This window comes from Equus asinus, chromosome 15 (assembly GCF_041296235.1).
Source record: "Equus asinus isolate D_3611 breed Donkey chromosome 15, EquAss-T2T_v2, whole genome shotgun sequence".
Classification (NCBI taxonomy): Eukaryota; Metazoa; Chordata; class Mammalia; order Perissodactyla; family Equidae; genus Equus; species Equus asinus.
Window position 1 is genome coordinate 8,346,326 of NC_091804.1, and position 27,574 is coordinate 8,373,899.

Here is a 27,574-nt window from a genome sequence, read left to right on the forward strand (position 1 = left end):
TGAGCTCTGTGCTTCGCAATAAATCACAGACAGTTTGGACTGCAGCATCAGGCTCTCAAGTGTCTGACAGATGGTGTGACAGAAGGGAGAGCCGACTCTGTGCAGCGTCCATCCAGAGCCGGACCGCAGAGTGGTCCTCGCGGCCCTGAGAGCGCTCTCTCTGTGAGTCCCTCCAGCACTGGTTGTTCTCACTTTTTAATAGATAGAGTCTTTTCCTTCCTGAAAATGTATCCTTTGACTACTCCAGCATCGGACTTGCCTCTGTGTTTTCATTGTCCTGCACAGGACGTCTGACTGTGGCTTCTCCCTGGGGGTGGGCAGAGGAGGAAGCAGGCTACCATACACAGAGGCTGTAACTGGAGAGGCTTGTCCTTGAGAAGTGTGCTATTTGTACGAGTATAAGTTGAATTAAAGTTGTTTTTTTCAGACATTAATTATATGGGATTTTTTTTTTTTTCTTATGCACGTAAACTGTTGAGTTGAATTTGGAGGATGGAGCATATTTGAATCTATGTGATGATGGGATGCTAATGCAAATAATATCTAAGTTTAAATTGTGCTGGTGTCTTACTTAGCATCCCATCTCTGGGGAGTCGAAGAGGCAGGGTACTGCAAGCCTGTGGCAGAAGCAGAGAACGCATTGAAGGAAGAGAATTTTTTACTCTTTCAGAATGTTTTGACTAATGAGAAATAAAATGAAACTGAAATCCTTTACTGGTTTAAGATTTTCTGAGTTTAAATTTCATGGAGAGGCATACTTTAAACCAACTTATTTCTGTGTTATGCTAGAATCAGTCAGCTGAACTTTTGTCTCTGGAAGATTATGGCAGCCTATCAAAGATTTTTTTGGACTGTCTGCAGTTTTCCATTTTGTGGAGAAGACGTGTATTGGAGAGTGTAACAGATTTGGAAGCAGCACTAATAACAGGGGCTGTCGCTCAGCAGATTGGTGGCAGGCCAGGTTTGTGGTCCTCTGGATTCCTGCTGTCCACAGCACTGAATCCGCTGGTTTCTAGAAAACCTATAAAGCAACATGGGAGAAACGACGTTTTTTGTGGCCTGTGTCTCCTTTAGATGCAGTTAATCTTGACCTCTTCTTGGTATAAGAATTGAACCTGGGGGTGGCTCTAGGATAGAATTTTATATATGGACATCGATTTTGCCCAGAATTTGGATTAAGGAGGAGATAGCTCTTTCAAACATGGGCCATCTTCCTTATTAGCAAGTGTTTGGGCATTTCATAGTTCGACATTCTGACCACAAATCGTCACACATACTCTTTCTTGTTAGTTACGGCCCTCTTAAAAATACACAGTATTGTCTGGAGAGCTCGTTTGGCACATGAAGATAATACAGTGAACTTCCAAGTGTTCATCCGAGCAGGGATTGGCTGCCGTGGGGATTTTAGAAGTCAGTGCTCTTTCCCCTTGGGTTTTCATTGTAAAAAGAGAGTCAGTCCAATTCAGGCCCTGCTTCCTAGTGTTGTCCATGTGCAGGTCATGCCTCTCAATAACTGCCTTGTGAGTTTCACTTTTTATAACTTTTAAAAACTTTATTTTCAAAAGTTTGAAGCTTTTTCGCAAAGAAGGGATAAAAGGTGACGAGTTTCCTTTTGTCATGCTGATACTCTAAATTAGCTACGATTGCTGCCTACTTCGATAAAGAAATTGCTAGCATAACTGTGAGTTTGAAAATATTCTCCCTGTGGTGGCCTGCCTAGCTTGCCTCATTTTATCCCTCCCATCCATCCACCCACCACCCATCCACCTACTTATCCATCCATTCCGCCATCTACCCATCCAGCCACCCATCCATCCATCCATCCATCCATTCATCCCTCCTTCCCTCTCTCCTCTCATTCATTAAACACATGTTTATTGGGAGCATCTTATGTATTAGACATAGTTCTAGGTACCAGGTTTATCCAGTGAGCAAAGCAAAAAAGTTCCTTCCCTTGTGAAGACTGGATCTTAGTGCTAGAAGACTTTTTCTCACAATAAGGCATTCTGTTGTAAAACTCCCGTAATCTAGTCTTTTTTCGTCTCTTCTCCTTTTAAAAACATATTTGTTAATAGAACAATATAGTCTACCTCTCAGACTGATATTTGAGGCCTCAGATGATGTAAAATAAGTGTCTTAGTTTTTCAGTTCCAGTATTTTATTAGTTTTATTTATTTATTTAAAAGGATAACTTATGCTGAATGAGTTAATATATGTATCTACATCTATAGCACTTTGAAAAGTCTCTGAAACTTAGAAAGCGTTTTAAAACTTACATCCATTAGATATAAACTCCACAAGGACATGGTTTCTATGTGTTTTCTTTGATGCTCCGTAGGCCTGAACACTGAATGAATGGATGGTTATAAAGGCCCCACGTGGCTGTATGTTGCCAGAGAAGTTGTTTGGAGGAATGAGTTCACAAATGCCATGTGAATGACAGGCTTTCCTGGAGACGGGAAGGAGTGGTGTTTCATTCTTCGTGTTGCCTCGTACTTGTCATTCCTACTGGTAGATTATAAATTCCTTGAGGTCAGGGAACATGTTTCAGTCATCTTTGTAGCTCTCATAAATTCTAGTGTCTTGTATACTAGTTCTTTATTCAGTGAATAATTGTTGAACTCAGCTGTGTTCTCTGATTTCTGAGAAGTTTCAGGACAAGTTTGAGGGCCTTTGCTGCGTAACACTCTATCCTAAAACCCAGTGGCTTAAACAAGCTGTCATTATTTCCCATGATTTTGTGGTCCAGGATGGCTCAGCGGGTTTCAGCTGCTCTCATTCCTACCCTGGGGTTGGATGGTCCGGGATGGCCTCACTCACATGGCCGATGCTTGGCTGGATGTCAGCTGGTGGTGATTTGGCCTGTGTGTCTCATCCTCGGGCTCATTTATATGCTGGTCTCAGGGTCCTAGGGAGAGCAAGAGAGGATGAGCCCCACTGTCCAAGCATTTTTCAAGCCTTCACTTGCGGCTCACCTGCTAATGTTCCATTGGCCAAAGTTAGTCGTATGACTAAACCTAGAGTTGCAGGTGAGGGGATTACCCAAAGGCATGGGTACAGGGAAAGCAGTGATTCTTTCTATTTTTGCAAAAAAAATCGACCCTAAGCATCTTTTTTTCTCTTTTGCTTATCCCTTTGCTTTCCAAGCCAGCCCCGGTGATTTGCAACTGTGTGTGTAATTGTGTGTTCCTGTCTTTCCATAGAAGAGAGGATTGAAAGGAGAGAGGATGTGGGATGAGGGGTTCCAATAAAGATGAACTAAGAGAACATTGTGAGAAATTATCTGTCTCCCTGCTTTAATCTGCAGACTAATGTGGATGACTTCGTGTCTATTTGAACAAAAGTCACCATCAGTACCTCCATGTGCAAAGCCCTTGATCTTTTTTTTAGTGCATTCACACATATTATCTCATTGGTTCTTTCTTGATCTGAAGCAAGAGAAAAAAGAAATTACTGCACTTTATATAGTATACAGTTGTTAATTTGTCAACCTTTCATTAAAGTTAGACTCTGACTGTTAATTTCCATCATACCATGTGTTCTCCTTTTTCTAAAGTTCTACTCTTGCAACTGTTTTTTAAGATGAAAGGCAAAGTAATAAAGTTCATTGTTCTCTGAAACTGGGACTTGATAATTAATAGGGGAGATGACTGTTGGCGTGGCAGCACTGGAGGCTGACTGAAGAAGTTGGCAGGGCAGAAGCTAAGCTGAACTATTCACAGAACCAGCTCTGATGTTGTTAATAATGCCGAGACTACCATATTTTCCATGGCAGTTTTCATCTTGAAAGGACTGCTCATAAATAAAGGTTTTGCAAGTATTTGTTGGTTCTTACTTTTGAATAACGTTTCTGGAGCAGAAGGCTCAGAAATAAGTCAAATGCGCCCTGTTAAATGTTGGTACCGTGCGATAAATTATTTCAAATACATATGGGATTTTCCTTCTGATCTCTTGCAGTGAGGCATGCGTGCTGACGGGCTCTTACAGCATATTTATTGCCCCAGTCAGGGAGGAAAAGATTGCCTGGTCATATGGAAGTATGCTTTATGTACACCTGAACTCACTGGGTGTGCGGAACTGTAGCAACCTGATTTAGTTGGCAGGGAAGCTGAAAAAGTGACCATTTCATGGTACAGATCAGTGTGTCATTCCTGTGGCCCAGGAGCACACGTAGCTCACCTCGGAGGGGTTCTCAGAGCTGTTAGTTTCCAGAGGAGTAGGCGTTGATGGAATGAGTCTGGGAATGACAGAGGGTTCTCGGCCTGCGTACCACAGTGACTTTTGCCTGTGCATTATTCTGACCTTGGTCACACTGCCCTCTGTTTTTCTGAACCTCGCTGTAAGTTGCCGACAGTAATAGTACCTATTATGGAAAGCGAGCACTGAGCATGTGCAGGTGTTTAGAATGGTGTCCAGCACTTGGTCGGCACTGTAAGCAGTACAGTAGTGTTAATCATTTTTTCTTACTTGTTTTATTTTCTTGGAATCCATCCTCTTAAATGTAAAACTGAGTTGCCAGTAATATAGGCCTTCCCAATTGAGCAGAAAAAAAAATTATATATATGAAACTTTTTTAAAGTATATAATTTTATACAGTGCGGCTTTACAGTAGTCCCTCCTTGTCTGAGGTTTCACTTTTGAAAGTTTCAGTTACTTGTAGTCAGCCGTGGTCTGAAAATATTAAATGGAAAATTCCAGAAATAAAAATTCATGAGTTTTAAATTGCTCATCATTCTGAGTAGCATGATGAAATCTCATGCTGTCCTGCCCCGTCCCACCTGAGATATGAATCATCCTTTGTCCAGCGGATCCACAATGTTTCTGCTACCGGCCCATTAGTGACTTAGTAGCCGTCTCAGTTATCAGATTGACTGTCTAGGTATCTCAGGTGCTGTGTTCACGGAACCCTTATTTTACTAATAATGGCCTCAAAGTACAAGAGTAGTGATGCTGGCAATTTGGTATGCCAAAGAGAAGCTGTAAAGTACTTCTTTTAAGGGAAAAGGTGAAAATTCTCAACTTAACAAGGAAAGAAAAAAATCATATGCTGAGGTTACTAAGATCTATGGTAACTTTTATTATACTATTTTGTTATAATTGTTTATTTTATTATTAGTTATTGTTAATCTCTTACTATGCCTGATTTATAAATTAAACTTTGTCATAGATATGTATAGGGGAAAACATAGTATATATAGGGTTCAATTCTATTTGTGGTTTCAGGCATCCACTAGGGGTCTTGGAATGTATCTCCCGTGGATAAGAGGGGACTACTATACTTGTAAGACATTTTGTCATGTAGTGTTTTTATGTTTGTTTGTTATTTCGAATAACAGAAAAATCAATTCCAAAGTAGCTTAAATGGTAAAGGGGTTTATTTGCTCACAGAAGAGTAATGGTCTGGAGGTAGGGTGGGATTTAGGCATGGTTTGATCAGGGCACTGGCTCTGGTTCTCTGGGATTGTCCTTAGTTTTGCCTTTTTGGTGTATTGACTGTATCTTCAGGCATTCTGCTCTCAGAATGGCAAAGCAAGAGCAGCAATTGTAGCTTTATATCCACCCACCACACCATCTAAATTCAAGGAGTCTGGGTTTCAGAGTCCCCAGCAAAATTCTGAGCTTTGCATTGATTGATGCATTTGTGAACCAATCCCTGGGGCTGGGGAGCTACCTGGTGCTGACTGGCCTTGGCTTGGGTTATCTAAACCAATGGCTTTGATAAGGGAATGGGTCACCCTGATTGGTTGAGATGAACCAGGGCCCCCCTTTGGAGCTGGGGTGAGATCAGGCCCGTGTGCCACAGGTACTGTGCATTGTGGAGTCGGGGGAGCACATGAATCTTGGTGATGCCATCCGCATTTTCCACCACAGACACAGAACGTGGGCACTTACTTTAGTGTGAGATATATTCAAGGCGAACAGGAGATGCAGGTTAGTTGAAATATTTTTATTTCTTAAGAGACAATATTTCCCATACTTCCTTTATGACTCAGAAGTCCTATATTCAGCTGGAAAGTTATGTGAAAGAGCCAGCTGCGTATCTGTACTGTGGTGTGAACATCCATACAGGGGAGATCACTCTTTTCTGATGTTAGAATTGAAAGAAGGCACACAGTGAATTCCATGTATTTAAATGCATTTTCCTTTTCCCCGTTAGATTGATTATGTGATTTAAAATGAGCTCTAAATGTGGATGTGTTCTCTTCTCCAGCTTTCGTATTTAGTTTTGAGTTTGGCTTAATTTCCAGTTGACCCTTTTAGCTTGATATTTCCCAGCCCAGTCTACCTAGCAACAGTTGCTATGAGTGGCCAGTTGGCATTGCCCTCCATTTGTAACACAACAGCAGGTTTTAAGAGTTTACTTTTCCTTAGCATCCTGGTTGATTTTGCCTTTGCATTATTTAAGGATGACAGCAGTTTCTCTTAACTCCAGGCAACAGAGCTCCAAGTCTCCTAGCAGAAGTGATGGCCTTTAGAAGTCTGTATCTGTAAGACAGTATAATTAGCAAGTGGGCATCTACTGAAAAAGAAATATGAACCTAGGTTGCATGTGGATATTTAGTACCAGGATATTCTGATACTTGCAAGGGGAGAGATGGCTATAAATTTCTAACATCTTATATAATGCTTTATAGTGCCAGCTTTGCCAGCTAAAAACAGCTTTCCTGAGCCAGTTGTCTATGTCTCATAGAGGAGAGGAGTTAGTTCCAAATAGCTGTGATTTCTCCTTGAAAGAATCTAACAACACAGATATCACTGAAGACGGTCATTTTCCTCTAGATCCAATACACTCTATAGTAATGTTTTATATTTAAGCCTTTCTTGTCCTTGCCATTAAAGTAAAAATTATACTGGCGTTCCTAGCAGATGGGAAATCAAGCAATAGAACTTGCTATGACACTTCTTTAAGTTGCTAAGTTCAGTTTCTCATCCAAAACAACTTAAATACCAGTTATTCTCGTGTCAGAGAAGTTGATTTTCCGTGCAGAAGTGGTTCAGTCAGAATCACTTGGGGTCCTTTTTAAAAGACTACTTTGGCTTTGCAGACTCATGAAAGAAGAATTGTTAGAGATGGTACCTCCAAATCTCTATTTTTAAACAAGTGCCTTGAGCCTTACAGGGTTGGGACCCCCAGCCCTAAAGCATGTGGAAGGTCATCCCTTACGGCACATCTCGACGTGTTTATTGTGTGGGTGTGGGCTCAAGGGAAAAGTGGCACACAACACTTCCTGTCACGCCAGCATTTGGAGACATTGGGTGGTGCTATTTGAAAAGAAATTTCAGCTGAATAGGTTCTTTTCCTTTTTTGTTAAATAGGTGATTTGTTCACAGGACCTTTCTAAAAGCTATTTGAGTTTAGTTTTTAATTGAGCTTCAACATACACAAAGTGTGCAGCTCAGTGAACAGATGTAAGAAAGTGCTCATCTGAAGTGTGCAGCTGATGAATCTTTACCTGGGTATACATCCATGTAACTCACACCCAGATCAAGATGTGGAGCGCTTCCTGCTCCCTAGAAGTTCCCTCTGCTCCCTCTCCAGTTAGTTACTCCAGTCGCCCGTCTCCCAGAGGTGCCACTGTTCTGACGTCTACTGCATAGATGAGTTTTGCCTGTTCTTGAGCTTCGTACAGATGGAATCATTTAGTATATTCTATTTTTGTGTCTGGCCTCTTTCATGCAGCATGTTGTCTCTAAGATTCATCCATGCTGTGTTTAGCAATAGTTTCTTCTTTTTATGCAACTCTGCCACACTCTTTTTATCCATTCTCCTGTTGGTTATCTCTATTTGAGTTATTATCTCCTGTCATTTGATTATGATGAATCGTGCTTCCATGAACATTCTTGAGCCTTTTTTGTTGGGTGTATGCATTCCCTGGGCCCCCTTTTCTGGTTCTCGTCCTGATAAGAGTTTGGCCCCAACTTGCTTTTCTCCTGCATGTGTCTGCCCAAGCTTTATAGTATAGATCCCTGATCCAAATATCTGCTGCTCCCCATCCAGCTGGCTCTCAGCGTGGGCTGAGCCAAGGGAGCAAGGCCAGACACCCTGCCCCAGCAGATCACGTTTGGACCCAGCAGGAGCAGGCCCCTCCCCATCCACAAGCAGCAGCTGTTTGCCTGCAGTCTGTGTGGGCTCCTCGTGTGATGTTTCTTTCTGTTTTCATCTGGATCTAGTCTCATTGGGTGATTAACACAAATTAATTATGATTTCTGTAGATTTTTAGAATGGCAATTTCAAAGGTTTTTAATGAGTTTAATATGCTCTTTGTGGGTATTTTTTTCACCCCATAAGGCTTATTTTGTCACAGCTAGGTATTTAATAATTTGTGTCTGAGAAAGCTATCATGATATGTCTGATTTTCCTTTGCTAGACCTGAGGTCAAGAAGGTAGAAACATATTTTAATTGTTTTTGGACCTGCCCCCACAACTGCCTTGCATCTAGCAATTAATAATGATAATATTAGTAGGAATAATAGTGGATAACATTGATTGCACTCTTATTATGTGCCAGGCATTGTTCTACGTCAGCACTGTTTAATAGAAATATAATACAAGCCACATGTAGGATTTTAAATTTTCTAATAGCCACATTAAAAAAGTAAAAAGAAATAGCTGAAATTAATTTTAATAGTACATTTTATTTAACCCATTATATTAAAAAATTACCATTTTGACATATAAACAATATAAAAATTATTACTGAGGTATTTTATAATCTTTTTTCCTTAATAGGTCTTTGACATGGCATGAATTTTATATTTATAGTACATCTCAAGTCAGATACTAAATTTGCATCAGATAAGCTTGGTCTGCATTTTGATTTCATAAAATGTATGGTTGAAAAGTAGATTCTCATATTAAGTATGTTCCAAACATATTTAAAAGTTTTCCAGTAACCCATTTGAATGTGGTTTAAAAATTTGAACCAATAAATTAAATAAAAGTAAAAAGTTCAGTTTTCCCACTGCATCTTAGCCTCATATAAGTGTTTAATAGCCACATGCCCAGTGAAGTTTTAAGTTTTATATGTGTTAATTTGTTCATTCAGTAGCCTTAGGGGGACATATTATTCTTTTCATTTTACAGATGAGGAAACTGAGGCCCTGAGGGCACGTGGTTAAGGAAAGAAGAGATAAGGTCAGAATTTGAACCCTGTCTCCAGGTCTGGGCTCCTGACTCCACTGTGGTGTCTCCTTAATTGTTTGAAACTGACCTCACTTTTTTCCATGTTCAAATGCATTGGCTTTTGTTTTGTGTTTCTCTGACCCTTTTGTCTTTTTGTCTTTTTCATGTTATAAAGCTAGATGGAAAAAAGTGGTCTTAAAAAGAGACCCTATATTTGCAGTGAATTGGTTGTTCATCAGTGTTTTAAAAACCGAAATAGGTGGTGACCACAGTTTAAGCACCATCTGCTTGGTTATCTCTGTAAATGTCAGGACAAGATTTGCTTTCCCTGAAATAATGGCTCAGGTTTCCTTCTGTGTTTTGTAATGCTCTTTCTTTAATAATGATTCTGATTTTTTTATTTCCACCAAGGTTGGGCTTAGGCATTTCTTTTGCCTTGGCTCATTTCTAGTCTTTTTCTTAAGCAAAGAGTCTTGGTTATTTCCCTGGGTATCATTTTTTTTCCCTGATGTGTTATTAGCATTTGTTCTTATATTAATGACTTTTCTGGGCATCTTTCAGATTTTCTTTTTGAAATGTATCCAGCCAGCTGTGTGTTCTTGTCTACTTTTATAGACAATATTTTACTTAATATGAGACTTGCTTTTATGTAATTGTTCTATTGCCCTTTACTACAATAATGATTGTCGATAAAACAGATATATAAAATGTGCTCTTTGGCAAGGAAAAGAGGTCCAGACATGCAAAGTATTATTGTGGGTGTTGCATGTGAAGGAAGGAGATGTAGAGATATAGTGATAGTTTTGTTCTCTTTCATCTGTGATGTGCTGTGTTGCGGATTTTTCTGAGACTGCTTTTCTTTCCCTCTCTCTGAGGCCCCCTTTCTCCTCCCAGTGGATGTCCTGTGCATCATGCGTCACCTTCTTACTGCTTCTTTCTTTAGAATGACGTGGACAAAAGCCTGTCTACTCGAACTTCCTTGAGTTCTTCCTCATTTCAGGTGGTTGCGTAATTCAGGCTTTTGAAATATCTTGACATTTTATAATTATGTAAGTCTTACTGAGGTGACCTGGCTTTTACACTTGGATTTATCTCTAACTAGTTATGTAACTTTGACCAAATTATACACTCTCTCTCTCTTTTTTTTTTTTGCTGAGGAAGGCTGGCCCTGAGCTAACATTTGTGCCCATCTTCCTCTACTTTATATGTGGGACACCTGCCACAGCATGGCTCACCAAGCAGCGCCATGTCTGCACCTGGGATCCGAACCCGTGGACCCCAGGCTGCCGAAACGGAATGTGTGCACTTAACCGCTGTGCCACTGGGCCAGCCCATATACTCTCTTGGTCTCTGTTTTTATTTTTTCTTAAAGATTTTATTTTTTTCCTTTTTCTCCCCAAAGTCCCCCGGTACATAGTTGTATATTATGAGTTGTGGATCCTTCTAGTTGTGGGATGCCGCCTCAGCATGGCTTGATGAGCGGTGTCATGTCTGTGCCCAGGATTCGAACCAGTGAAACCCTGGGCCGCCACAGCGGAGCGCGCAAACTTAACCACTCGGCCACGGGGCTGGCCCCGGTCTCCGTTTTTTAATCATAAGTGGAGTGGGCTGGTCTAGGTGAGTTCTGAGGGTTCCTTCTATCTGAGAAGAGCTTGGTTCTTCCTCAGGAGACTGCGAGGAATTATCCCTGTGGGCCCCACGTCTTGGGTGTGGGGACCCTGCCCTGTTTCTCTGTCTTCGGGGGTCCTCAGTGATGGCTTCTTTTTTGCCCCTTGCTGCTGGAGTTTTTAGATCAATCTTCGTTTTGAATGTGCCCTTGGAGCCTGTTCTCAGTCTGCACGTTGATGTATTACATACCTCAGAACATTACACAAATCATGAGTGTACTGCTTGATGATTTTCACAAACTAAACACACCCATGCGTCCTGTGACCAGGTGAAGAAACGGAACATTACCAGCCCCTCAGTGTCCCTGCCACACCCCCTTCTAGTCCCTGCTCCCTCCAAGGGAGATGTCCGGCCTGACTTCTGAAAGCATAGTCTTCTTTATTCTGCTCTTAGACTTTATACATATGGAATCACAAGGAAGGTATTTTTTTTGTGACTGGCTTCGTTTGTTCAGCATTGTGTTTGTGAGATCCGTCTGTGTTTTTTGCACATAGCTGTGTTCATTTTAATTGTCACATGGTATTACCTAATGTGGCTATATCATCATTTGTGTATTCATTCTACTCTTTGAGTTTGGGTTGTTTCCTGGTTCTGGCTGCTAGAAATAGTGCTGCCAAGAACCTTCTCATGTGTGTCTTTTGGTGAATGTATGTACGTGTTTCTGTTGGCTGTGTACTTAGGAGTAGAGTTGCTGAGTCTTAGAGTAGGTGTGTATGCAGCTTTAGGAGAGACTGAAAATAGTTTTCCAAAGTGGTTGTATCCTTTACACTCATACCTGCCACGTATGGGAGGCCCAGGTGCTCCACCTCCTCAGCAACATTTGCTGTTTTGTCTTTTTTTCGTTGTAGCCACTTTTCTTGGGTGTGTAGTGGTAACACATTGTGGTTCTATTTTGAGTTTCCTGATGGTATAAAAACTTCCAGTTATTTATTTATTTTTTCTGAGGAAGATTAGCCCTGAGCTAACATCTGCTGCCAATCCTCCTCTTTTTTTTGCTGAGGAAGACTGGCCCTGAGCTAACATCCGTGCCTATCTTCTTCTACTTTATACGTGGGATGCCTGTCACAGCATGGCTTGCCAAGCAGTGTGTAGGTCCCCACCTGGGATCCGAACTGGCGAAACTTGGGCCACCAAAGTGGAATGTGTGAACTTAACTGCTGCACCACCAGGCTGGCCCCCCAATTATTTTTAATTGGCCTCATTTTGTAAATGACTCCTCCTCAGACCCTTGTTATCAAGTGAGTTGTGTCACTATTTAATGTCCTGGGTCACTGGGCACTCCTCCAGCTTTCTCCAGTTTACTTCACTGTGTTTATGCATGAACTTGCCACCCGAGTCTTCTCAGATAGCTGTCACTCACTCAGTCATCAGCTTATCGCAAACGCCCAAGGGGGACCTTCTGAGACACTTGGGGCGTACCTGTGCATTGATCTGAAGGCAACCCAAATCTGGTTGGTTTTTGGGTCAAATTATCTTATTTTCTTCCTGCCTTCTTTGTTGAGTTTGACTATTCATTCTACTGGTCTTCCCTCACCCTCAGATCTTTTTAGTTGTGGCCTCCAAACCATAGCTGTTTCTTTTTGCCGGTTCAAAGTTCTTTCTGCAAAGTGAAGGAGTAATAACCATGATTGTAGTAGAAAACCCCAAGTGTATTTTAAATAACTTCAATCTCTTTCCTCATCTTAGAAAACTTTTTCAATGAACATTCCTTGTAAACTAAACAAAGGCCTAAACTTATTCTGGTGGCAAAAACCACTTAACCAGAATGTTCATGAATCTTCTTTTTGAGCAACAAAGCCCACTTAAATTACCGTGATTTCTCAAGGTCTTTATTAAAGAGCTTAGGCATTACTTATGGTTTAGAAAGTGCAAGGTCATAGTGGCTGCGATTTAATGTGTCTTTGGTCCAGGTCAGGAGTCATCATGTGAACATCTTAAAGAGATCTTTGTGTATTCCACATCTTAAAAAGATCTTTGTGTATTCCACGCCGATTTCACTTCAAAATCCTTTGTTCCTGAATCTTATCTGAGCCCTGTCTTCCTCACAGTGCTGTGTCATTGTGTGTGGTTTAAGTAATTTAAAAAAATGCTCAAAGACATCTTGGAGATCATCTTGTTCATAGAACATAGAATGTTGGAACAAGGAGTCCAAGAAAGAATCTGGGCAAACTGTCTCTTGTTCCACCCTATCTTTTTTTTTTAAATGAAGAAATCGGAGCCAAGAGAAATTTAATCACTTGGTCTTGAAGTTCTAGAGGTCGAACCAGGACTAGATCCTGTTTTCTCTCTGCTAATCCAGTGCTCTCTAATTATACTTTATTTATGTTTTGAAATGGTTTCCAAACGCTTAGCTTCTTAGTACCAAAATGTGATTTTACTTTGATGAAGAGAATATGGCCAGCCTGCATCCATTAGAATATAATTTTAATATGTAAAATTTAGAGACAAGATTTAGCCCATGGCATACCTAAATCAGCAAACCATTCTATGATGGGCTTCATCTGCATTTAATTTATTCTCCTTCAGAGATTTTTGAAAGTTGGTTTTGAATAAAGGGCTTATATTTATGATTGTATAAGCCAGAATGCTTTTTGGTTAAATTTAACAGGAAGTTTTTTAATGTCTACAGAATCTCCTAAAATCCAGTCTGTTGTTCGTAAATAAAGATATGTTTGCATTTAAAACCAAAAAATTGGAGAACAAAATGATTTCTTTGCCTCAGCCAACCAAGTGTATCTTATGAGGTATTTTAAATTTTGGATCAGAAGACAATTGACAATTGTCAATTCCAATTATGGAAAAAGCCATATATTTTAGAATTGTACATATTCCTATTTTATAATATGCAGTTAATGTAATGATAATGGAAAGAATGTTGTGCTACAGGGTGCATTTTAGTTTCTTAGCACTAGATGTCACTGCAGATGGGAGAAACAGGCTCTCTCCCTAGCGTTCGTTCCAGGGCCCTTGGAAGTGAAGTTGTCTGAAGGGACATGACAGGAATTGCTAAGTGGTCTTGGGTCTGATTACCGATTTCTGGATGCTGAATCTGTGTGAGAGATAAATCGTGAAGAACGTGGTATAAGTAATGTCTTCTTGCAGCCAACTTGAGAATTGCCGAAAGATGTAAATATACCTCCACATTTCTGTAAGTTCTTTTCTCCGTTTTTAAAATAGTTTTTCTAAAGTTGCTTTGAGAGCAGAATACTTGGATAATACTGTACAGCTGAAAGAGTTTTCTTGGTCTGCGTCTGAGGCGGTCATTGTGATTAGCTTGCCACTGGAAAGCTTTCTTTGTCATTTGCTTACGTTTGCCACTTAAAAGACTTTTCTTGTTATGTCATTTCTTTTTTTACCTCTCCTTTCCCTCATTTTTAACTCCAGAAGTTCTTTTTTTTTTTAAGTTTTTATTTTTTCCTTTTTCTCCCCAAAGCCCCCCAGTACATAGTTATATATTTTAGTTGTGGGTCCTTCTAGTTGTGACATGTAGGATGCCACCTCAACATGGCTTGATGAGCAGTGCCATGTCTGCGCCCAGCATCTGAACCAGGGAAACCCTGGGCTGTTGAAGCGGAGCATGTGAACTTAACCACTCGGCCATGGGGCCGGCCCCTAGAAGTTCTTAAGAGAATTAAAATATACAATTCCTTGTTTTCTCTATCACCAGTTGTACGTTTGATAATATCCACTGCAGCGAAGTAACCTTGGCTCTTAGTGTAACAGGTGGAGAATTCTCTGCCTTGGTTTCTGCTGTTTTATGGAGCCAAGAACCTTCATAGATGTTCAGGTTGAATTTTCTCCCAGCTCCTTCCTCGTTTGTGTGAAACAGGAAGAAGAAGGCACTGACACAGTTAGTGACTGAAAGGCGGCCGAGAAGAACAGTTAAGGATGTGAACTCTGGAACCCTCGGCATGGCATGGAATCCAGTCCCTGCTGTGCTGGTTGCTAGCTGTGTGACCTTGGGTGACTTATTTAACCTCTCTGGGCTTCAGTTTCCTCACCTGTGAAATGGAGATAATAGTACCTGTCTTGGTGGATTGTTATGAGGATTAAATGAGTTGCTTGTGAAAACATTGAAAGCAGTACCTGGCACAAAATATTTTTATAAAAGGGCTTGTTAAATAAAGAACTTTAGTCTCAGGGACTATTCTGTGGGCACTGTTATCAATACTAAATAATCCATAGAATACTCAGTTTAGTTAGGGAAGAAGAAAAATCTTTTTTTCTCCTACAAAGGACCTGGAGACAAACTGATGGCCATTGTTGATACTTCATTCATTCATTTCACATTTCTGAGCATTGATTGGTGAGATTGTGTGAACATGAATGACTTCTCATCTGGTGGGGAAACCAGACTTGAAACGAATAATGAAATAAATTGCTAGAAGTGATCGGTTAATAAGAATGAACTGTATCAGGGACGGATTTGGCAGATAATAGCCACCTGAGAGAAGGTGCCTTAAACCAGTGAAGGGTGTCCCGTTTTTCCTCGCTGAAGGGGAGCTGCGGAGCCGGCTGCTGGTGGCATGGATTAGTGGTTCACAGGTGCCAGAGCTGCGGGCTGTGTAATTCTCTTGGTTTTACCCTCATGGTTTCGAGCCGGTTTCTGCAACCATGTGATCATATCTGAGACTTAGTCAAGAGGAATGGGGAAGGCAGTGGGCGTATGTCAGCTGGTTCACTCCTCTTTTTGGCCCTCCTCAGCAACTTTGGCTTATGTCCCATTGCAGAGCTCGTGCCTGTCGTGTGGCCCCTCTGGCTGCAAGGAAAACTAGGAAGTGGTTTCTTCAGCTGACACATTGCCATCCCTAACAAAACTGGGATTTTGTTCATGAGGAAGAAAGGGGAGGTAGAAGGCCGTCTTGACCACAGGCACTCGCTGTGTGCCAGCCGCTCTTCTAAGCGCTTTACATGTCGTAATTCATTAGACTCTCATAACAGTCCTGCCGTGTGGAGACTCCTTATTCTATTATAGGAAATGGAGGCTGCAGTAAATAAGAAACTCGTTACACAGCTTGTGAGTGACCAGGCTGGCCAGAAGTCAGTCTTAGGATTGGTGGAGACACAAAGGAGGGCTTGGTCAACAGGTCAAGCCTTCTGGAAGATGATAGTGAGGATGTCAGGAGGGGTTCAGAAAACAGTTGACCTTGAAGCTAACCATAGAAATGAGTTGACGTTAGGAATCCTGGCTTGAATAATAAAGACTTTCTGATGGCCTGAGCTCAGAAGAATCTATTACCCTGGGGAATTGGGGCTTTTGGGGAAACTGAGTGAGCTTGGAGCAAGGAGGTGGGAGGATGGAGATGCCAAGGCGGGAGAAAGAGCATAGGTCAGATCATGGTGCACTTAATTTCCCCTTTAAAGCTCTTACTGCTTCGTTATTGCTTCGGGAAAAACACTCAGAGCTAATTTAAATTCTGAACATATATTCTGAAGACATTTTTCCAGTTTAGTTTCATTATCTGAGCCATCAGTATGTCTTTTGAAGTGTCTAAGTAGTATATGGAAATTTCTTATTCGTTTCTCTCATTTCACATTGAATTAATGACACAGAATGTTCAAAATGGATGGAGCCGTAGAGCTTATTCAACCTTTTCAGGCCGTAGTTGGGAGCATCTGAAGCCTGCATATGGTATTGCCTTGCTGAGTGATCTTCAGGATTACACAGGGAGTCAGTGTCTGAGTTTAGGTCAGAAGATATTTTTCTGATTCCCAGTCCAGTGTCCTTCTGCCATACCAGTATTTCCCAGAGTGTGTTCTCTAGTCCCTGTGCATCTCCTTCACAGTGCACTCGTGTTAAATTGATAATTTGCAATTATGTGTTTAATATGTATCAGCTCTGGATTCTAGTTCTAGTCCTTAGTTCAGTGCTTGGCACTCAGGAACTATTTGTTGACAGATTTTTCCAGTGTTAATGCAGTTCCTTGAGAGAGAGAGAAATCTTTGTTCAAATAATTATGGGAAATACTGAGTTAAACAAAACTGGGCTTGTTTATAGAATGTTGGGAGAGCCTTTAATATACTCTTGTGCTCTGTGGTTCTGAGATGGATGTAGGCGAAAAATGATTGATGTGCTTAGTTTCTCAGAACGTGGAGCTCGTTTCTGTCCATCGAGTAGTGATATTCACTTGTGGTTAGGTTCTGAGGCTGGCCCACCAAGGTCTGTTTAGCTTGGGGAGTGAGGTGCCCTGAGATGATGACTTATGCAGTCCTTAGAGAGAGAATTGGTGTGGTGGTGGCACACAGAATAGGTCAGCAAGGGCAGCATGCCAAGTCAGTATGTTGGTGGTCAGTCCACTGAGAGGTTCTGGCTCCATCCACAGGGTGGCAAGAGCAAACGGCATGACATCACCATGGGGGAGTTGGTAATTCTATGACATCAGTCCTAACATAGGATTCAGGAAATGTTCCTCCAGAGTGTGTGGAGGTCTCTCCATTCCAGAGACTGGTTGAGGCTTTTACCTTTGTACCAATGAAGATTTCTTTGCTTTTGTAAAATTAGGCTTAAGTTATCTCTCCAGCTGTCACCCAGTAGAGCTTGGTGGTTTAGAGTGTTTGCTCTAAGCCTGTGAGTTTGGCATTAAAGCCTGGCCTCACCTCTTGTGACTTGGCCAAATTAATTAACCTTGATAATTCTCAGCTTCCTCTTCCTTAAATGGGGATAATAATCATTTCTGCCTCACTGGAAGAATGCATGTAAGAGGTAATCTTTATAACTGCTTTGCACGGTTTCTACAAGAGAAGTTGGCAAACTTTCTGTAAAGCACCAGACAGTGAATATTTTAGGAACCATATGTGTATTACTAAGTGAAAGAAGCCAGTCTGAAAAGACTATGTACTGTAAGAGTCCAACTCTGTGGCATTCCAGAAAAGGTAAAACTATGGAGACAGTAAAAATATCAGTGGTTGTCAGAGGTTAGGTTGTAGGGGAGGGAAGGGTGAATCGGCGGAACCCAGAGGATTTCTAGGGCAGTACAGTTATTCTACAGTGGTAGATACGTGTCAAAGCCCACAGAATGTGCAACACTAAGAGTGCAAATATTTTTTCCCAGTCTGTGGCTGATTTTCCCATTCTCTAGATGTTGTCTTTTTCTTTTCTTTTCTTTTTTAAAGATTTTATTTTTTCCTTTTTCTCCTCAAAGCCCCCCGATACATAGTTGTATATTCTTAGTTGTGGGTCCTTCTAGTTGTGGCATGTGGGACGCCACCTCAGCGTGGCTTGATGAGCAGTACCATGTCCGCGCCCAGGATTCAAACCGATGAAACACTGGGCCGCTTACAGCGGAGTGCATGAACTTAACCACTCAGCCACGGGGCTGGCCCCTAGAGGTCTTTTTCAAAGCAGAAGTTTTTAATTTAATGAGATACAACTTAGCAATTATTTCTTTCATTGATAGTGCCTTTGGTGTTGTATCTAAAAAGTCATCACGGTACCAAAAGTCATCTAGGTTTTCTTCTATGTTATCTTCTGGGGGTTTTATGGTTTTCCACTTTCTATTTAGGTCTTTGATCCATTTTGAGTTAATTTTTGTGAAAGGTTCTTGCATGTTGTCTACTTTTTCCATTAAAGCCCGTAGCATATTAGTCATCATTTTTGAAAAGTCCTCGTCTGGTAATTCCAACTTTCCTGCCATAATGTGACTCTGGTTCTGATACTTTTTCAGTCTCTTCAAACTGTGTTTTTCTTTTTCAGTATGCTTGTAATTTTTAGTTGAAAGGTGGACGTGTTGTGCTGTGTAAGAGGAAGTGCAGTCAGTAGGCCTGTGGGAATGTGGTGGTGAGGTTCGGGAGGAGAAGCATTTTGTAGTCCTGTGGTTAGGTCTCAGTCTTTTGGTGAGCCTGTGCCCCTGGACTGTGAGTCTCACGATGCTTCTCACTCATTCCCCCCACGTCCCCTTAGGGTAGGACGTGCTGGCTAGAGTGGACTGGAGTTGGATATTTTCCTTTCCCCAGGTAGGTTAGGTTCTCATAAGACCCCAGCAGATTAGGCTCTGGAAAAATAGTTTCTCCTAAGGGCAGACCTTGTTAAGAAGAACAAAATGCTCTGACATATTTCAAAATGGTTCCTTTTCCCCTCCTCCTACTGGAAGCACCAGGAAATCTTTCTCTGATATTCACTATGAGGACGTGGTGGAGCTCCTGGAGGAGACCTCACAAAAGCTTGGGGACCTCCCTATGGCTAGGTCTCCCCGGAGTTTTTAACATCAGACTCGTCCACACTGAGCCTCTGCTAATTTGTCAAATTATCATTTGGGTTTTCCTACCCTGGCACTTTCTCACTGTTATCTGCTTTGGTAAGTTGTGATCCTCTGTGTCTGCCTGTCTATCCCTCCCATTTTGGGGGCAGCAGTTGGCCCTGTGACCTTACTTCTCTGACGGATCTAACAAGAGTTGTTGGCTTTTCAGTTTTTTCAACTTTTTACTTATTGCTAGGATGGTGTGGTGACTTCCACGCTTCTTACATGGTAGACTAGAAACTTGCAGTTAGGTCTCAGTTCTTTTTTTCTTTGAAATTAACCCCAGAATGGATTCTCATTCAAGCCCTCATCTTTGTTTAGTCTTGTTTTACCCATTATAATAATTTATATTTTTATTACAAAGCTATAGTAATCAAAACAGTGTGGTACTGGCATGTAAACAGACAATATAGACCAATGGAACAGAATTGAGAGCCCAGAAATAAGCCTACACATACATGATCAACTAATATTTGACAAGGGAGCCAAGAATGCTCAATGGGGAAAGGATAGTCTCTTCAATAAAAATGACGTAGGGAGAACTGGATGTTCACATGCAAAAGAATGAAATTAGACCCCTATCCTACACCACTTACAAAAATTAACTTGAAATAGATTAAGGACTTAAATGTAAGACCTGGAACTGTAAAACTACTACAAGAAGACATAGTGAAAAAGCATTTTGACATTGGTCTTTGCAATGACTTTTTTGGACTTGACACCAAAAGCAAAGGCAAAAAAAGCAAAAATAAGCAAGTGGGACTACATCGAACTAAAAAGCTTCTGCACAGCAAAAGAAACAATCAACGGAATGAAAAGGCAACCTACCAAATGGGACAAAATATTTGCAAACCATCTATCTGATGAGGGGTTAATATCCAAAATATGTAGGAAACTCATACAACTCAATAGCAAAATAAAAATCCAATCAAAAAGTGGACCAAGGACTTGAATAGACGTTTTTCCAAAGAAGACTTACAGATGGCCAACAGGTATATGAAAAATGCTTAAGATCACTAATCATCAGGGAAATGCAAATCAAAACTACAAGGAACTATCACCTCACACTTGTTAGAATGACTGTTAGCAAAAAGACAAGAGATAACAAATGTTGGTGAGGCTGTGGAGAAAAGGGAACCCTTGGGCGGTGTTGGTGGGAATGTAAATTGGAACAGCTACTATGGACAGCAGTATGGAGAGTCCTTAAAAAGGGAAAAATAGAACTACTATATAACCCAGCAATCCCAGTTTTGGGTATATATCCAAAGGAAATGAAATCACTATCTCGAAGAGATATCTGCACCTCCATGTTCATTGCAGGATTATTTACAATAGCCAAGACATGAAAACAACCTAAGAGTCCATCTTTGTATGAATGGATAAAGAAAATGTGATGTGTGTGTGTGTCCACAAAATGGGATATTATTCAGCCATTAGAAAGAAGGAAACCTCACCTTTTACGATGATATGGATGGACTTTGAGAGCATTATGGTAAGTGGAATAAGACAGGGAAAGACAAATACTGTATATACTCACTTATATGTGGAATCTATAAAAGCTGAACTCACAGAAAGAGTGGAATGGTGGTTGTAGGGGGCTAGGGGCTGGAGGCTGGGGGAACTGGGGAAATGTCAACCAAAGGCAACATACTCCCAGTTATAAGATGAATAAGTTCTGGGGATCTAATGTACAGCATGGTGACTATAGTTAATACTGTTTTATATACTTGAAAGTTGTGAAGAGAGTAGATCTTGAATGTGATCACCACACACACACAAAGGTAGTTATGTGAGGGGATAGAAGTGTTAACTAACCTTTATTGTGGTAATCATTTTGCAGTATGTATGTATATCGAATCATCATGTACATTTTGAACTTACATATGTTATATGTCAATAACATCTCAGTAAAGCTGGAAAAATAATTTGTATTTCAATATAAATAAGCCAAAAAAACTTCGCTTAAAACTGGTGCACTGGGAAACTCCGACTTCCCTGCCCTGCGTGTCTGAGGTGAGTGGCGCCGAGACCTCATGCTTTGTGTTGGGATCACTGCCGTATCGTCTGTTCAGCAGTAATTCTGTGTGGCTGCTGTGCTCAGAAGGCGCTGGGGATACAGAACAAGACAGATCCGGGCTCCACTTTCATCAAGCTTCCATCATTCTGATTATCCTTAAGTTCAAGGGAAAAAGAAAAGACAGAAGTATAGGCAAATGATTTAATTGTCTATTCATGAAGCATTCCATTTAGAATTTTCTTTTTAGTGAGAGAAAAGATCGATCTGCTTTTTTCAGACTGACCGTGTGAACTTGATATGTGATGTGATTAAGTAAATGTTGTGCACATACATAAATGTATGTGTTGGGTTCTTGTTGGAAGGCTTAAAAGTGATTTTTTTCTCTCACCTTTATTTAAAATAATTTACCTAGAGACTTTGCATATGCATATGTGTTTATGTATAGGAGTGTGTATAGATACAGCCACGTGTTTTAAAAGAGCAGGTATTAAAGTGATTGAAAATCAAAGGTAATGCAAGGGCCCCCTGAAGTAGCTGACACAGTACTTTAGGGGTATGGGGAATGCCTTGCTAGTGGAGGACAGAGGCTGCATGATGGACTGAGGTTGTCTCACTACCTCCAACCACGCAAGAGGCTGGGGATCTAAACTGCATTAGCAAGGAATCTTTTTCTTATTGAAGAACCTCTTGACTTCCCATTCATTATGGTTAAATACCAGTGCCACCTCCAGCTCTGTGTGGAATTGTTTCTGATTTTATCTTGAGGCAGAGAATACAGTAGAATAAATGACTCCTTGAAACACTTTTTTGTCCCAGTGTTAAGCATTTCTTTCTTCTAGGAGCTGGAAATGCTTTCCCAGGCTTGTGTTAATCCTCGTGAGACCACTTTTGCAATAGAGCAAGAGTCCTTATCTCTTCTACGTGTATTTTTAAATAGATGGAAACCTGCATGAAGCATCCAACAGTTAAATGATTTATCAAAGGTCATTCCTGGAATTCATGGTGGTTATGACCTCGCCTCCTGGCCTCTCTTCATATAGTCCAAAGTTCAACCCATCTGGTCTCTCGTGTCTGATAAATGTTCAGCTTGAACAGCTTCTCAAAGAGCAGGGAATTACTCTCTAACCTTTGGTAAATGACATTTTATTTCATTTTGAATACCAACACTTTTTGCCTGACTGTCGTGTGACATTGTGGTAGGCATTTGGGGTACAGGTATCAAAGAGTAAACAAAGGAAATCAGAGTCCAATTTATTTGAAGAACTTAGTGCCAGGGTGCCACAGGGAAACCACTCAGTCTGGAGCTGGGAGTGCATGCCTATCATAACTGTACCCGTGCTGGGGACGGGAAGGCAGAGGCCTTCTGACTTCTTTACTTGCATATGTGCTAAAGACATTTTGCAAAACTCTGCACTCCCTTGCACATCTGTAAGCTGGTATCTAACTATGGTTTATCACACATTTAACATTTGCACAAGACGGAATTTTTGGTGGATCTTAAATGTTGATTTTTTTTTTTTTGGTGAGGAAGATTGTCACTGAGCTAACATCTATTGCCAGTCTTCCTCTATTTTATATGTGGGATGCCATCACAGCATTGCTTGATGGGTGGTGTGTAGGTCTGCACCTGGGATCCGAACTGGTGAACCCTAGGCCGCTGAAGCAGAATGCACAAACTCAACCACCACACCACCGGGCCAGCCCCTAAATATTAATATTTTAAAATAAAATTTATGTGAGTGTTTTAAATGAATCCATTGGAATTTAAAACCACAGGGATTCAGCATCCACCATATCCATGTGAAAATAAATTAAAGGTCTCTCTCTTGAACTGTTGGAAATATTACATCATTCTCTTTTCTCCTTGAACCCATATACCCAATTTTCCCTACAGAATTTTTTCCTAGTTTAACCTATTTTTGTGCTTGGAAGTTTTTCTTTGATCATCCTATCATAATCCCTTATAATAAAACCATGCAAATAAATTGAAATGTAATTAAAAATATTTCCCATAACCATGAGGCTGTAATTATTAGGAAAATTTCTTCCAGAGTGAGTTACCATTATAATTAATAGTGGTGCACACTGTATCAAAGCAACATAAGTATTAAACATTTTGATAACTAATTATTAAACATTAAAAATGCTATTAGAAATGTGTCATTTAACAAAATGTATAGGACTTTCCCCTCAATTGAATGACTGTTCATAGGGACATTGATAGAGGGGCACAGATTTACCCTTGATAAACCTTCTCACATAGATGAGTCCATGGGAACGGGAGGAGAGTTGCTTCAGCAGTGTCCTTCACTTCTTCAAAATGGTGTTAGGTAATAAGCAAAAAGTCACGTGGTAATCTACCATCAAAAATCACTGCTCATACTCTGTGTGCCGACAACTTGAGATTTGGTCCTCCTTCAATTTTGTTTAAAGTCAAGAACTGGAAACCACCTGACTTCCAAAAAGGCTTTGTTACCCACTCATTAGAATTATTCACTTTCTCAGTTTCTGGGAAGTTTACTAAAGAAGGCTTTACCTTCACTTATCATAAGACTGTCACTCATACCTGTTGCTTTTTGACCTTAAGGCACCTTCTTAAATTCCGTACACTCTGGAAAGGTTGAGAATGCAATTTTGTATTATTGGCCTTAAATGTATTTTTGTCTCTATATTGTGTGTGTGGGTATGGGTGTGTCTGTGCAAGTGCACATGTGTGTGGTGAAAACCATGGAGCTGTAGAGTTATTGTCATTCCAGTTAGAAAAATCAGACTTTTTGTTTAAAAAAATCTGACTTCATTCTTCATTTCAAACAAATATGTTAATATGCAGTTCTCTGGCATCTGTGTCATTTCCCTTTTCCAATTCTCTGATAGTTAGATGGGGAGAGCTAAGACAGTGCCTTACTGTGACTTTGCCAACTTGAAATAAGGACACTGTTGTTGCCTCTGTTTGCCTCATTGTCAAGGTACTGTAGTGTGTCTAAATGCAGAGCATCCCAGCACAGGCCAAAATACCCGGATTCCACCACCAGGTTTGTCCTTAACAGAAATATGTGTAAGATAGGGAAGGATGAGAAGTACTATTACGTGCCTTGATTAAGGAGGCTTAGGTTTAAACCAAATATTCCAGTTTTCTCTTTGTTTGGTGCTTTGAATGCACTGTAGGAAAATTAGGGTGGGGAGCAGGTATGTCTTTCTGTTGTAAAAAGAAAGAAGAACATCTGTGAACAAGGAGGTGGGAGAGAAGAGCAGAGTTGGGAATGGCGGGCCCTGCAGGCACCGTCTCAGGCAGATCCATTTTAGAAAGCGTCTGAGTGGGAACTGGAGATCTGGAAATTGATCCCCTTAAATCTATGCATGCTTAATATCCTCTGGAAGTTTCCATCCTTAGAAGACTTGTGGTTTGAGGCTCCTATTTGTGGGCAGTGGTTCTTAAATACCTACCTTTGTTTTAGTAGGCCAGAAACTTACTAAAAATTTGTCTTTTTTGTAATTCTTCTGAGCGTATGGTGCACAATTCTGTGAGTTTTTGTTTTTATAACTAACACTTACTTGTTAGTAACTTAGGTCACTAAAATTTGGTATCTGTAAGGGTAAATTTCATTAAGAAATGTGTAATTTCAGCACGAGCTTTTCTGTCAGTCAGTGGGTCCTCAACGGGGGCTTGAGTTGGTGGTGGTTTTCAATTATTGATATTCTTGAATTTTATAAATTCAAATATGTAAATTATGTAATATAAAGTGTAAATTCCCTTTAGTTTGACTTTGTTGTGATGCATATATACTTCATTTTGTGTTTAATCTTTTCCTGTATATTGATGGGTAAAACAGGCCTGTTGGTCTTAAAGAGTTGATGTGATTTTATTTCTTTCCTACTTGTAGATTTCTTTTTCCTCAGAAAGAGGAACTGATAGGTTTCCCTGAGTTTCTGGCTTCTTAAGTGGGTAAAAGAAGAAAAAAGATTGGAAATTACTACTAAGAGGAAAAAGAAATCCTTAAAATATATCCTATGTCTTTCTCATTACTAATTTTCTGTTTTTACATTTGTCCTTCTTTTGTTAGATGTGTTAAAGGTTTCCTTTTCTCTTATTCCTTGGTATCTTCAAGTCTTGTGTTTGTTTTTTGTCCTCAAAGTATTAATTTCTGCTTGTCCTGTTTCCTTATTCTCCTTCTTTTATATTTTTAAAAACTTTATTTTTATGCCTTTTGTATAAAAATGAAATTACTTAAGGCTATGCATTTTCCTTTGAGTATGAATTTGGCAGCATCCTATACATTTTGATATGTAATATTTATATTTTCATATAGGTTTTCTAAAAGTTGATAGTTTTTTTCCTTCGTTGTCTCAATAGATATTTAGGAGAATGTTTGTTTTTAACATTTCCATGCGTTGTTGATGTATGTTGGGATTTTAATTCCAGACTATTGGTTTATTATTACACTCTTTTTTCAAGGTCTGTTTCTTTCAACATTTCTCTCTGTATCTAGGCTTTATTTAGATTAAACCCAATGCTTCTAATCTTCATTGCTTCCCACCAGCTCATTGACCACTGGCTACCCCATCCTCTCTTCCTTTTGCTTTCTGTCTGGATGAATGGAGGGACTGTCCCTGGGATGTTCACAGCTTTTCTATGTAAATGGCAGCCGAATAGCCCATAGGGCCCATGTTTTTCTCAAAGCTTGAACATGCTCTGTTTTCTTCCAAATCCTAGAGTTGAGGAGAAATCTTAGACCATTTTTGCTACTTGAAGCCAACCTGCATTTAATTTTTATTTGTACTTCTTTGTGGCATTATCTATTTATCTTCAAAGCATATTACCATGAGATGTGCCAGGCATTGATCACCTCAGTCTCCTTCTGTCTGAATTCCTAACAAAATCAACTTGAAATTTCCATTGTATAGATGTTGCCTTTTCCCCCCTAGTACTTTTCTTTATTTTCCTCATTTTTGTTGTATCCTATTATTCTTTTAAACTTGGCATTTATGAGTGGAGAAGTGAGACACACGTCTGTTTGACAGTTTCAGCTATCTTGAATATAACTGAGCACTAAAACAGCCCTTTGAGTACTGGTCAAAGTCAAAAGAAGGCTGTGCACACACCTTAAGAAGGGCTTTTGAGCTTCCCAGCCCACAGGAGATTAGCAAGAAGCAAATTAGAAGTGGGATAGGAGCTGTGAGGAGCAGGCTCAGATAGCAGGGATAAATGACAACCTGCCGGTTTTAGAAAAGGCACAATAATTTAAACAAGTCCAAGCACTTTGACGGCCCCCTGGTTTAGGATGAAAGCAGCCTCCACCCCACCTTCCAAAGCCCCAACCGAACGAAGGCAGATGTTGAGTTCTGTGCACGAGTCATTTGAAGTCATAATGGTGCCTGAGAGTCCCAGCGGTCGAGGACAGTGTGCTCTACTCAGGAGACAGCAAATGTGCTGTTCCTTTTAGGAAAATTGCCCTCGAATGTAATTGCATTTGAGAAAATGGTTTAGAGCTTTTTAAAAGAAGCCTAGGCTTTCAGAAAATTCTTTGGTGGACAATACCTGACACCCACCCCCAGCCACGGTATTGGTTAAATATGATATTAGTGGATAGTTTTAATATTTTATGTTCATGTCCTCACTCTGCAGTTACAAGCTTCTTGAGGTCAGGCACTACATTTCATGCTTCTCTGTATTACTCAGGGTAGGTAGTCAATAAATATTTGTGTATGATAGTCTTGGTGATGAGGGCATAACTCTCAAAAGTCAGAAATATCTGTATGCCTGTAATTAACTTTATATTAAATTAGTTTGGCAGGAAATCATGACTCACGGCACTTGTTAAAAAAATGATAGTCATATAAGTATTAGAATTGTTGAATGGGGAATTGATGTTTGCTTAATATAAGTTTTAAAAAGACTTCTGATTTGATTAATGTTCATGGTTAAAAGAAAGCCGACTGGATATTAGTTGTATTATGTTTCATTGGGAAGTGAATGAAAATGCCTTTCAGAATAATAAGAAAACTAATACCTTCCATAAATATTGCACCTTTCTTCAAAAGAATTCAAAGCACTTTCCAGAAATCATCTAATTAATCTCTTTGGCTTTCCTGCAGAGTGGCTGGTGGGGCGTGCTGTGGGTGTGCATGTGCGTGTGTGCACATTTGTATGTGGGTTTCCTCCCTTCCTCCTTTTCTCTCTCCCTCCTTTCTTTCACTTTGCATTTCATCTAACGTAAGCTATTTTCTGAAGCTAATCTTGGCTAGAAAGTAGTATTTTGTTATATTAACCACATTTATTCATAAAGACGGAGTTTTCTGGGAAAAGTACAGCATATGCTCCCCATACACATCAGACCATTATTGAAAAATTGATATCAGAAATGCTGTTAGAACATGAGTTTCAGCAGTGGCTTCCTGTTTTGACTCTTATCCTAGAATTTGATTTCTTAATAACTGCTTTTATTATCATGCTCACCTTTGGATGAGCAATTGCCTAGGTAACAGAAGCGAGTCATTGATTGGAAGAGTGAAGAACTGTGAGAAGGTGAG

At 40.2% G+C, this 27,574-nt stretch overlaps 1 protein-coding gene across 14 annotated transcripts in view; it reads left to right on the top strand.

Moving 5' to 3' along the window:
* Nucleotides 1-27,574, top strand: part of KIF16B (kinesin family member 16B) — a 277,231-nt gene that overhangs the window by 74,652 nt on the left and 175,005 nt on the right. For 2 of the 14 annotated variants that reach the window (XM_070485537.1, XM_070485538.1), the window contains exon 1: nt 13,762-13,940. The exons of 10 other annotated variants lie outside the window; for them this stretch is intronic. Coding sequence is in view for 1 of the 4 variants with exons in the window: in XM_070485535.1 (XP_070341636.1) it covers nt 27,507-27,569 (63 nt within the window). In the remaining 3 variants the exon portion in view is untranslated. Of the gene's footprint in view, nt 1-9,085; nt 9,137-13,761; nt 13,941-27,441; nt 27,570-27,574 lie in introns of those variants that run through there. 2 more of the 14 variants (XM_070485539.1, XM_070485535.1) reach the window with 2 other exon arrangements.